Source organism: Sebastes fasciatus, chromosome 2 (genome assembly GCF_043250625.1).
Source record: "Sebastes fasciatus isolate fSebFas1 chromosome 2, fSebFas1.pri, whole genome shotgun sequence".
NCBI lineage: Eukaryota > Metazoa > Chordata > Actinopteri > Perciformes > Sebastidae > Sebastes > Sebastes fasciatus.
Genome location: NC_133796.1, coordinates 4,385,270 through 4,398,033, shown reverse-complemented (window position 1 = coordinate 4,398,033; position 12,764 = coordinate 4,385,270). Strand labels below are relative to the sequence as shown.

General features: G+C 40.1%; 2 protein-coding genes across 2 annotated transcripts in view; one reads left to right on the top strand and one right to left on the bottom strand.

The window, feature by feature from the left end:
* Window positions 1-2,350, top strand: part of serinc4 (serine incorporator 4) — a 31,287-nt gene extending 28,937 nt beyond the window's left edge. Inside the window, exons 10-11 of the mRNA XM_074659620.1 lie at window positions 128-281; window positions 1,594-2,350. Of these exons, the coding sequence (XP_074515721.1) occupies window positions 128-281; window positions 1,594-1,801 (362 nt within the window). The 3' untranslated portion in view covers window positions 1,802-2,350. The remainder of the gene's footprint in view (window positions 1-127; window positions 282-1,593) is intronic.
* A 713-nt stretch (window positions 2,351-3,063) lies between these two features.
* adamtsl5 (ADAMTS like 5) overlaps window positions 3,064-12,764 on the bottom strand; it is a 42,342-nt gene continuing 32,641 nt past the window's right edge. The window contains exons 10-13 of the mRNA XM_074659595.1: window positions 11,938-12,151; window positions 9,664-9,795; window positions 9,393-9,464; window positions 3,064-9,299 (exon numbers count right to left, since the gene is read on the bottom strand). Coding sequence (XP_074515696.1) covers window positions 8,965-9,299; window positions 9,393-9,464; window positions 9,664-9,795; window positions 11,938-12,151 — 753 coding nt within the window. The 3' untranslated portion in view covers window positions 3,064-8,964. The remainder of the gene's footprint in view (window positions 9,300-9,392; window positions 9,465-9,663; window positions 9,796-11,937; window positions 12,152-12,764) is intronic.

Sequence of the window (12,764 nt, the reverse complement as noted above, 5' to 3'; positions counted from 1 at the left end):
AAATGAATGTGTATACAGATAACAGGGTTTGTGCTTTGATCGCTGCAGCGTGTACCGGTTGAAAGCTATAAATCCAGCTGTGTTTGAAGCTTTGATGAGAGACTTTTTATTGATGTGTGTTTTTCAGCTGAGGAGGAGTTTGTGATTGACGACGAGAACAAAGGCTGTCAGAGCGTCATTCACAACGAGACGCAGCGAGTGGCTTACAGCTACTTCTTCTTCCACTTTGTCTTCTTCTTGGCGTCGCTGTACGTCATGATGACCCTCACCAACTGGTTCAGGTCAGTTAATGACACATTTTAAGGGATTGAATTGACATTATGAGGGAGGAGAGGGGATCAGAAAAGGTGGAGGATTATGTACTTTTTTATTTTTGCTGAATGAAGGATAACCAAAACTTTTTGGAGGAGTGTCTCTCCAGAGAGCTCGCCATTTGTCACAGTCATTCAGCCTGGTCTCCTAAAAATGACGTTCCCATACAACAAAACTGCATCGTCAATTACATTAAAAGGGAAACATATTTTCTCCCAGATTACGTTTGTTTTTGACGTATCACAAATACGCTTCTGATCATATGCTGCAATCCATTGCAAGTCGGTATTCCCAACTTCTGATCTAAATGCGTCACAGTGCATCTGCTCGGGAAAACATGGACGCCCGCAGCAAACTGATGTTTGTAGGGCAAGTCTCTGAGCTTCACAAGCATCTACAGAGAACCTGTCAAATACCACAGCGCCATTAGTGAAGAGAATAACATTTTTTAAAGAAATTTCATGACCATAATTCTGAAAATCTAATTTAAGATATTTTAAGGATCCACGGTAATCCTGCTAAAAGAGATGGAAGGAGTTGTCTTGTAGCTTACCGGATGTTCGCAAAGTTTTCTATCAAACACGAATCAACTGAATGGAAATGGAAATGGCAGCTTCAACGCTGTTACAGCACATATCACAACACAAACACTGCATGAAGTAAAAATTGATGAACGGTTCACTGTGTGCACCACCATGTTGCTGCGACGTCAGGTTTGTTTATGTCGGCGACCGTTTCCGACGTGGAATTCCGACTTGAATGACCGTTCCAGTGCACTTTTCCATGTCGGAGGTCGTTTTTTTCCCCGAGTTCTGAGTACCATGGATTGCAGCATTTGTCCATGTATGGAGCAGTCTCTGATGGGTGGATGGGTCAAACAAAAACAGGACTTTCACCCAGGAGACTGCTGTTTGTGTCCCGTCTGAAACTAAAAGTCAACGACTTATTTTTATTTACATCTGTTATTTAAATAACATAATCAATATATTTATTTCAAGCCAAACCATGATGTTTTACTAAAGCAAACCAAGTAGTTTTGTTGCGTTTTTGTTTTTTTCAGTTGACAACGATATTCCAACCTGATCTCATAGGATGGTGGATAAATAGCACAACATTTTAAGGACACTCCACGTGTCATGATAACGCAATTTAGGCTTTTTGCGTGTCATTTCCCACCACGTTGTTGTCAACCTCATTATCATTTTGACCAGTTGTTTAGCACTTCTTCTTCTCTTTCCCTAAAGTGTCATGGAGTTAAAGCGTGTTTCTGTCCTCCTGCAGCTACGAGTCAGCGGTGTTGGAGACCACCTTCACCCACGGCAGCTGGTCTACGTTCTGGGTGAAGATGTCGTCCTGCTGGGCCTGTGTGATCCTCTACCTCTGGCTGCTGCTGGGTCCTCTGTGCAGCTGTCAGTCCGAATCCAGACCTCGACGCTCACGCATCAAACGGCGCGCGGGATCCTCTCGCCACGTCTCTGTCACTGTCTGACGCGGGACAGGGCGCGATGTGGACGACAAGTCAGGTGACTCCGAGTCCCCCCTCCTCCTCCCAGTGCAGGAGGGGTTTTCAGGACCGGAGGTCACAGGGGTCAAAGACTCACAGTGCTGTGAGAAGGACCAATCAGAGGGCTCCGTGCCCAACAGGATATGATGTCACAGACTAGACACCATGACGTTAAACCACTATGAGGACTCGACTGTGGTTTGGAAACACACTTACAGTATGAATTGCCAAAGGGATCCGGAGGGGTGAACTCTCACTCTGTGATTGTGGGAACTACAGTAAGTACGTGTAAAGATGGACACATTTATAAACTTTACTTATAGTAGTATATTCAATTTTATTTGCTGTATTTAGACTTTTAATATCATAACAAGGGAGGATTCTAGGTATTTTATATAATACTGCTACAGAGACGCACATCCCAATCATGTTTCTTTGTTCTCTTTCTGATAAACAGAAGAAAGCCCCGTTAGTCCTCTTATCGTAGACAGTTAGTCGATGGTTTTTATCATGAACAAATCTTTCTCAAAGCTGGAAACACGATTTCGATTCTCAATTGAAAACTGATCAAAATTAGTTTTTGATTTCGACCTTCGAAGTCAAAAACAAGATCGGCGATTTCTCTCCCATCAACCGAAGAAAAGAAAAACAAAACAACAACACCTCAAAGATGACACAGACGATCTTTTTGAAGAAGAATTTGACAATGTAAATGACTTGAGTTGAGTTGATTTATCATAAACCAATGATCTGTTGATCTTTACGAATCAAGACTCAATAGTCTAACAATGGCAAAGCTGTCAGTTACAAACTAGTTAAAGTACAAGTCTTAAAAAATAGGTCAACATTTTGGGAAATGCACTGAGCCTGGAGAGGAGTGGTAGCACTACACAACTCCCCATAAAACCACAACTTATTGATTTTACATTTCTGTTTGTGCACAGATTAAACAAACTAAAGATAAAGATATAGCATGCTGTTTAGCAGGCATTAAAGGTGCAGCTAGACGTACTTTTGAGTTTTGGACCCCTTTTTTCCAGCTCTAGCCCCACAGATAATGCACAGACATGAGAGTGGTGTCGATGTTCTCAGCTAACTCTCGTCAAAAAAGCGAACAGGCTTTTATCCCAAAATGTCGAACTATTGCTTGAACGTCTATTTAGGATTTTTCACTCCAGTGTAATAATGAAATCTCCGATTGGAAATCAGCTGCTGGAATGACAATGAATGGAACAGCCACACTGTAGTTTCACAGAATAATAGCATGACGTTTTATTTCATTTAGTGCTAACAGTTACAAACCAGAAAATGTACAGACAGAACCAATTCAAATGGCATCCTTTCATTCAATTATGAACTTTGTCTCCTACACTTGTCACTAGCCAGATTTCCATCCAAATGTAGCGCAAATTTTAACCGAATTTCAAGAAAATCGGCAGAAGAAAATGCAAATGAATGCTTGTTTCCATCTAATACCGTAACACCATTATACACCTCTTCCTAACTGGACGCGATGCGAACAAGCGAACATGAGATTGTTTCAGTTTTTCCCAATGAAGACGTCCTAACCTGCTCCGTGCGTCAGCGAACAGGCTGAGCGATGTGTCGCTTGTTTGAAAAAACGTTCGCCCTGGCTCTATTGAAATGCAAAGTTTCGCACACCTGCTCCACATCCAAATTTTCATTGGTCATAAACGACGCTGACAGTAACTGACATAAATCATTCTCCAGAGTTCGCTCGCTCGCTCGCTGTATGTTAGGAAGAGGTCTTAAGCGTTGGTTTCTCGAGACAAGCAGTAGATGGTGCCAATTTTCCATTCAGAAAACCATTAGACCATTGCATAAGAGGGTGCGACAAGATGACGTAATTAAAAGAGAGCCAGTCGTACCTCAAACGGTTGAAAAATAATGAAGAAAACTGAATGGAAATATGGCATGTTGGCATGTTAATGTGAGGACGGTTACATCAGATCTGTGTGGAGCAGAAGCTTCAGTGGACGTTGAAGTCACCTGATGCTTCATGTACGTCATCATTTATTTGCTAAATCTGTTTCCATCACATTTTGCTTTTATAGATACACCAACTTTTCCACCTCTGCCAAGCATAAAGGAGATTTTGTCAAAATGTTGTCATTATTTTTTATGCGTAAATTGAAATTGTGTATAAAAACAGGTGGATGGAAACACACCCACTGGAGCAGCTTCAGAGTTATTTCTCATTTCCAGCCCAAAGCCAAAGAAAGATTTGTTCATGTGTTGAAATAAAACCCTGAAGTGTCCAGCGAGGTCGCGTCGATAACAGATTCTCTTTCATCTTTTAACCAGATTTGATGTTTGAATGCTCAGAGACAGGCGGTCTGACGGAGCGACTGACAGGCAGCTAAACACAAACATATGATGTTCTTTAAAGTTTGTTAAATTGGGGCAAAATTACTGAACATGCTCGCATCATCATGTTGCTTTGTAGCGCATCATTCACTTAATTCTTGTTTACATTTTGTTTTGCATGTGTTACTTAAAAAAAGTTAAACCATGAGTGCTCAAAAACACAAAAAAATATGTTAAAACTCACGTCCAGAAGGGATAGAAGCTTTCAGTAACACTTTATAATAACCTTCATTTATAAATGGTTAATTAATGGTTAATTAAAATTTAGTTAAAAGTTATTTTACTGTTAACAAACAATTAATTTATCATTAATAATGTCATAACAGTAATAATTATTATTATTAATTAAATAATTATACCTAAAAATAATACAAATTAATCATTTTTATAAAAATAATAACTAATTATTAGTAATGCTATAATTTGTTATTGTATTATTAGTTTGTGTAATATGAAATAATTAGTCAATAAATTCTATATTCTATAAACTTTTTATTGTTGCACCACACATAACATTTTATATAATATATTTGGTGTTTGTTAGTGATTACCAAATGATGTGTAAACTTTGAAGAAATTATTTGTAAAACATTTATAAACATTACAAAGATAGATGGACCAGAAACCAATTATTAACCATTGACTAAGTATTAATTATCTATCTAAATAGTGTTTATAGATGCTTTAAAAAGTATCTATTAACAAGGTATTATAATCTGTAACATATATATTATATTATACTTATATATATAACTTTATAATAGCATCCAAAAGATGTTTATAGATGCTTTATTAACCATTAACAATGTGTTATAAATATCTGTCTATGTAATGTTTATAGATGTTTGACAAACAACTTCTTAAAGGTTTACAAATAATATCTTAATCATTAACAAATACTTATATATATATAAGTATATAAAATGTTATGTGTGCAACAATAAACGGTCAAATAACATAAATTATAGCATTACTAATAATTAATTACTAGCATTTTGTTTTTTGTTAACAGTAAAATAACTAAGTTTAATTAACTATTAATTTACCATTTATTAATGATGGTTATTATAAAGTTTTACGTGGCGTTCTGTCTCATGCCTTCAGATGAAGTAGTCACGTCTGCTGAGGTTGACCCGTGTTGTGGATCTAAAATAGCCCCTGTATCTCCCCCCCCCCACATGTTCATGTTGACGTTGTGGAAACCTGGAACTGGTTTCTCCACTGAAGGGACGCCGAGCCGAGTGTCTGCGATGACTTCCTTAATGAGCAGTAATCTCATTAAACATAAATCTATACAGTTATATTATCTCTAGTTTAAGGTAGTCTTTCCTTTGTTGTAGACGTGAAGCTTTTTTTTGTAAATACATTGTTTTCTTACAAACTGCTGCTGCTGTCCTCGTGTCTGGTTTGTTAAACTGTGTGATGGTTGGTTTACAATAAGTTTATATTAAGAAGCACCCGATTCGAACGTTATCAGGACATTAAATGGGCGTTATCAGTCGCTATAAGCACCATAGATGTGGGTCAGTAGGGGCCTGCTACGCCTACTACGTTGTTAAAGTGAAAGTGAAACTTAAAAGCAACACGTTCTAACATGTAAAACTGAGTTAAATGTTACGTTTTGAAACAAAAAGGCTTCTTTAGGTTTAGGCAACTAAACTTATTTAAGTTTAGGCAACAAAACTTATTGAGGTTTAGGCAACAAAACTAAAACTTCTTTAGGTTTAGGCAACAAAACTTCTTTAAGTTTAGGCAACAAAACTGAAACTTCTTTAAGTTTAGGCAACAAAACTTATTGAGGTTTAGGCAACAAAACTTCTTTAAGTTTAGGCAACAAAACTTATTGAGGTTTAGGCAACAAAACTTATTTAAGTTAAGGCAACAAAACTACAACTTCTTTAGGTTTAGGCAACAAAACATATTTAAGTTTAGGCAACAAAACTTCTTTAGGTTTAGGCAACAAAACTAAAACTTCTTTAGGTTTAGGGAAAAACATTGTGTTTTGGGTTAAAATAACTACGAACACGAAAACAACTACACATTATTGGCTTCACGGGATGCAAACTCCGGTCTCCTGGGTGAAAACCCTGTGTTTTGTGTCCCAACTACTGTCGCAGACCTCCATCCTTTATGGAGTTTCACACTGTCAATACTACAGCGACTGACTTCTGCCCCTGTCATAATTACTACGGTCGCTAGAGGTCGCTGTCGTGTTCTTTTATTCCTTTTTTCAGTGATCTACCATGTGAATAGATGATAAAACCTACTAGAAGATGTAGTAGGCCCCTACTGACCCACATCTATGGTGCTTATAACGCCTATTTAATAGCCTGACAACAGTCTAATCGGTGAAGAGTGGGTCATTATCATTCATACACTCTGTATAGACAAAGACATTATTTTGGCACACGTAGATGAGGTTTGAGAGAAAACGTTATATATCAAAATGCATAACACGAGGCACAAAAGTTAACTGACTATTAACAGACTGCAAAATTCTCAAAACAATTATACTTTAGTATATTTGTAGCTAATCAGTGCCACACAATAAAATACTGTATATTTCATAATCTCTTTCACATAAAAGTATCACAAAGCAGACCTGATTTAACACACTATAAAAAAATTAATACCACAACACAGACATTATGAAAGACGTTAAACAAGTGACACACAAGTTAAGCTTATTTTTTGTATACATAAATATATATTGTGAAGCAATATGTTGTTACTATATCGGAGTTAAAACTAAAAGAAAAATCCACCTGCATGCACAACGAACATTTAGCTGCAGTTACATGTGCTGTTTGAAGGAAATGACAGGTGATAGCACAGTTAGAATCAAATTTAAAATGATATGAGTTATAAACTTCATTACATTCTGGTCTATTTTCCTCGACTGGAGGGGAGTAATAAAGTTCTGACGTGGGAAGAGACATATTTTTCCTTGCTTAAATGATATCCTCAATGTTACTCAACACAGAAACACTGGAGTCTCAGGTAAAATGTAATAATACATTAGGTTTATGTTATGGCCATCAGCTTTGTTATGGCAGCTCTAGAAAGACGGCCTCACGCTTTGACTTTGAGGGGCTGACACCAAAACGCTGTATTTACACCAGATATCGTGGAGCGGTGATTCATTCATTTTAAAGGGGGTAGAGCGCTTGGCCGGCGGCAGCAGCGGCCGCAAGGGGTGCCGGAAAAAAAGATAAAGCCTGCAGCAGAAAAGTAGAAAAAGATTCAACTTTTGGAGAAACGCAACCCGACGTCACGCTACGGTGGCCACTCGCGAAACCGGTGATCCAGAGCTGTACAACCCAGTCATGAGGGACCTAAAGATGTTAATCTTTGTACAGTCAATGGAAAATCATGCTTTCCGCTTCTGTGTGTCCGCAAGGGTCCGCTTTGATCCTTGTGACATAAATGTCATCATCCTTCCATGTCTGTGAGGGTCTGCAAGTGGACGTCCACGTGCAGCCCAAAATGTGTGACCGTGCGGACTGTACTCATAGCAAGCGCACCGACTGTGTATGCTCCAGATTCGTTCCACACTCCAGTCAAGTTGGTGGCGTATGCACCTCTAGCTTTAGTTTGCCAAGAAGGAGAAAAAAGACTACAAAGTGAATGCTTGTTTTGAAGAGAGGTTGTGCGAGGAGATTCGCCGTCACCCACATTTATATGATTCGTCCTTAAATGAATACAAAGACAGACAAAAAGTGTTGAACTCCTGGCAAACAACGTAATGACACCGCCACCAACGGGAATGGATCGGGAAATAGCGTGGAACGCCAGGACGACGCAGACCCTCAATTGTAGTATGAATGGAAGTCTGCAGCTGTCCGTTGATATTTTAGATCGCTGAAACATTTGCTGTGATACCAACTCTACTGAGCTGCAGGAAATATCTGGATGTGTCTATGTATCCACAGAAATAAGCAGAAGACAAAGTCAGATTTGTCTTCGATGTTCTTTGTCGTGGTGTTTTGAGGTAGGGTTGGGCGATTGAATGAATATATCAGCTATCGGCGATTGGCTGAGTACATCGCTGTTTATTTTTTTTGGGCAATGTTTGTCATTTTATTTTGCTAATTTAATGGTCTGCCTTCGAAGAACGAGAAATGCTTAGCTGCTGCTCATCGGGCAGAGAGAGAGACAGCGGGGGAAACAACATGCAGAGCATATTTTCACATCTAACTCACTGAGATAAGAGTTTATTTCGACCAAACCAGAGTTGGTGATGGTTGGAAAGACAAACCCAGACGGTTGCGTGAATATATCGGCAACCGCCGGTTGTTAACATTTAACATATCACCCAACCCTATTTTGAGGTGGATTTTTCCTTTAAGTTTACACAAACACACACAAAAATACAATAATATATAAAAAATAAATGTCAGCTGTGGAAAAACAGCATAATAACAAAAAGGCCATTTCAGTCAATGTTCTTCTCTTTGGTATGTGTTTAAAGGTGGAGCAAGCAGCCACCTAAAGTGCTCTACATGGTACAGTAAGCTGGTCGGGCTTTTAAATAAAGTCTTTTTGGGGTTTCAAATGAGGCTGAAACTGTCTGTCGACGATCCAACAAGTCATTTTTCTCCAGTGACGCCACTCTGGAATTCATCGGACCATCGACCACGGATCACCTGGAGTCCGGTGATGTTTTGAAGGTCCAGAAATGAAACACTGGAAGTGAATAAAGCTTCATTCTCTGACATACACACACACACACACACACACACACACACACACACACACACTCATCCCGTCAGTTGCGCCGGCTCTCTGGGTCCTCTGTTGCTGCAGAGTCTTTCGAGCGGTCGCAGCAGTTCGTCCTCTCTGGGTCGGTACGGCACCACGTAGCTCTCCTCCTCTAGCAGGATGCGGTTCAGCGTCCGCTCGTAGTTGATGTGGCGACGCACCATCAGTATATACTGTTTCCCCTCCTCCAGAAGGGGGCAGTCGCACACGTTAGGTGACCACAAGAACTCCCGGTGCTCCAGACGGTAGCTGTTCCGGTAGGTGTGGATAATCTGGACGTCGTAACGCGTCTCCTCGCCTCTGTACAGCTTCCCGAGGACTCGGGCCCGGAAAACTAACAGACAGTTCAATAAGATATTTTAATTCACATGTTAAAGTTCTGTCACAACTTATTTAAAAAGAGAAAATCTACAAGGTTCAGACTCACCAAAGTCCTTCTGGCAATACTGTCTCTGGCGTTCCCTTCGACCTTTAACTCGCTGACATCTCCCACAATGCTCTGCACAATAAACCGAACAGAAACAAGCTCACAAATATAGTCAAGAACACCTTAAAAAGTACTTTTTGAGAAATATGCATGCTTGCTTTCTTCTTGGGAGTTAAATGAAAAGATAGCAACAAGTTTACTGGCTCATGGTTAGCTGGGCGTAGCATGTCGGGGGAAGCGGTGGGTTAAGTTGAGAAAATGGTGAACCTACTTCCAGGTGGAGATTGAGGCAGGAGGTTTCTGTGGTTCTCCTCCCGCTCCAGGCGGGGCAGGATGGGCTGGTGAGGACGCTGGCGCCGGTTGTGGTGGGGAGACTGGCGCGGCGGCTTCACAGGCCTTAAATCTAGTAGACACAAATCACACTTACACGGTGTTGTCAACGATGTTGTAAACAGTTGGTTCAATTTAGAATAAACTGGGAACTGTAATGTTGTTTAATTTGAATTAAATTTCTTCAAAGCCCATATATACAGTATTGGATTTGAACATTTCTGAATGTAGCCACATTACCTATAGTATTAAATAAAGACAATGTGACACTGTTTTGAGACAAATTAACGTATTTCAATGTCACTACTGTAGCAGCAACACAAGGCCACACTAGGGCTGTCCCCAATACCATTTTTTGGGCTCCGGAGCATTGTAGCGTACCGTTTGTAGCTATACATACGAAAAGTAATGCACTGTAATTTGTGTATATATCCAAAGAAATCAATTCGTATGTAATCCACGTAACCGTGAACCAGGAGGTGACAAACTCTGCGTATGGAGGAGGTCGGAGTGGATGTGCGGGTCCAAAAACACCGGATTTTCACCCAGGAGACCGATGTTCATGTCCCGTGTGAAACCAGAAAACAATGTTGATTTATTTGTCACGTAACTTCCGTACTTAAGTTATTCCATTTCTGTAGTTATTTTGTAGTTTTTTTTGCCTAAAACGAAGTACTTTTGTTGCCTAATCCTAACCAAGTTGTTTCCTGTGAAGACAGAAGTTTATTTTGTAAAGGCTGTATGCATGTAACGAGTGGAAATTGACACGTGTTGCTGGACATTCGTAGGAAAAATGAGGAATAGCTTTTTGTAAGATATCGTACGAATCATTGAGGACACGTTGACCAGATTCATAAGACGACGACAGCAGTGAGCTGTCCACAAAAATAATGATGTATGTTCACATACAGTGGATCAAAAATAACACCAGAATCAAGTAGAACGAGGTCTTCTTCAACTCTGCATGTTAAAATATATTTCTTATATTGTTGTGTTCTGGCTTAAAGTATATCATTTCATTTTGGCCCTGTTTGCTGCTGTTAATTCTTGTTTGGCAAATCACCAGCTAGCTGGAAGATCTGCAATTACAAGACTCCTGGTTTCACTTAATGGACATGCATTGACATCAGGACCAAAAATAAACTTTATAACACTGAAGAAAATGCAGGCACACTTCAGCTCACTATGTTGCACACTAGATCAGACAAAAAAGGAAATTCTTCTTCAAATATATTGGTCTGAAACAGCAAACTTCTCTCAAAATGCGGTGGTGAGTTTGTTACAAATAAATACAAATAATAATGATAAAAAAGAAATTCAAAACCATCCATGGATTCCTCATTATGTTCAGGTCATTGTAACCTCATGATGTCCTTCCCAACATGAAAGATCATGACCAGACTCAGCGAGTGGAAAGTTCGCCTTGTTACCCAACAAACAAATCAACACACTATTTCTGGCAACAACACGAGTCAGTTTGTGTTTGGCACAAATCCATCAGCTGGGAAACATTTCCAGAGAGGCTACTTAGATTTATTACAGTATCGGAGTGATTCAGACAGAAGGCGCTCGTCCTCAGGCTGCAGGTTTCCATGTGAATGAGAGTATTTAAGGAGCACATGTGTACAGCAGCCTTATCATGACAGATAAACTTGCTGCATTCCTCAACTCCAGGTCAGCCTGCAGATAAACTCTTTTAAATCAAACAGTGACCTTATTTCTAACACACAGGTGTTCTCACTCATTGTTCCTGATTGGATCTCCTCTCAGGAGTTCGTGGGCGTGTCCAGACCGAGATTGATTGATTAGTTTGATGCACCTGTGAGCTCAGTCTCATCAGTGCGTGACAGAAAACACCTGTGATCAAGATCAGTGTGTTTGAAACACGATTCTGATGGGAAAATCTAATACTTCCTCCAAATATCACACTGCTGCTGTTGTAGACTTGGGGTCAAAGTCTGCTCATGTTCAGGAAATAAAACGCACTCACACACAGCTAATGTTGGCTTAATATTTCTCTATTAATATTAATATTTCGCTATATTTAGAATATTTCTACCACTTTACCTCGCCGTCAGACAGCCCTTTCTGACAGGGGACTGAAGCCATTATATCGCTCACTTCAAAGCTACCAGACTCCTTTGACAAAAACATTAATTTAGTAAGTAAAGTAAGTATGAGTTGAGCAGTTATTGAAGCTGGAGGCAGGACTTACACCAGTGGGGTCGGTTGGTGACAGGAGGAGGTCGGGTGGTGGTGGTGGTGGTTGTGGTAGTGGCGGTTGTGGTGGTGGGTTGATCCCAGGGGAGGTAGTTAGCAGTGTGGTGAGCTTGACGCAGTGGACTCCTCCTACCATGGTGGAGGGCGTATTGGCCCGGTGGCAGCCAGTACTCGTACTCGATGTCCGGGTTTCTGTCTGTCGCCAGCACCTGCACACAAGGACAGCATGGAAACATCAAAACTGGCTTTGGAGGTTTTGGATCCTTGTAAGAGCAGGTGTTAGTGTAGGTAACGCCCCCTAAACACTAAGGGCAGGTATTAGCATAGGTAACGCCCCTAAAGATTATATAAAAGCAGGTGTTAGTATAGGTAACGCCCCTAAAGATTATATAAAAGCAGGTGTTAGTATAGGTAACGCCCCTAAAGATTATATGAAAGCAAGTGTTAGTATAGGTAACGCCCCTAAAGATTATATAAAAGCAGGTGTTAGCATAGGTAACGCCCCGTAAACTCTATAAGGGCAGGTGTTAGTATAGGTAACGCCCCCTAAACATTAAGGGCAGGTATTAGCATAGGTAACGCCCCTAAAGATTATATAAAAGCAGGTGTTAGCATTGGTAACGCCCCCTAAACATTAAGGGCAGGTATTAGCATAGGTAACGCCCCTAAAGATTATATAAAAGCAGGTGTTAGCATTGGTAATGCCCCTAAACACTAAGGGCAGGTTTTAGCATAGGTAACGCCCCTTAAACACTATAAGGAAAGGTGTTGGCATAGGTAACACCCCCGAAACTCTATAAAAGTAGGTTTTAGCATAGGTAA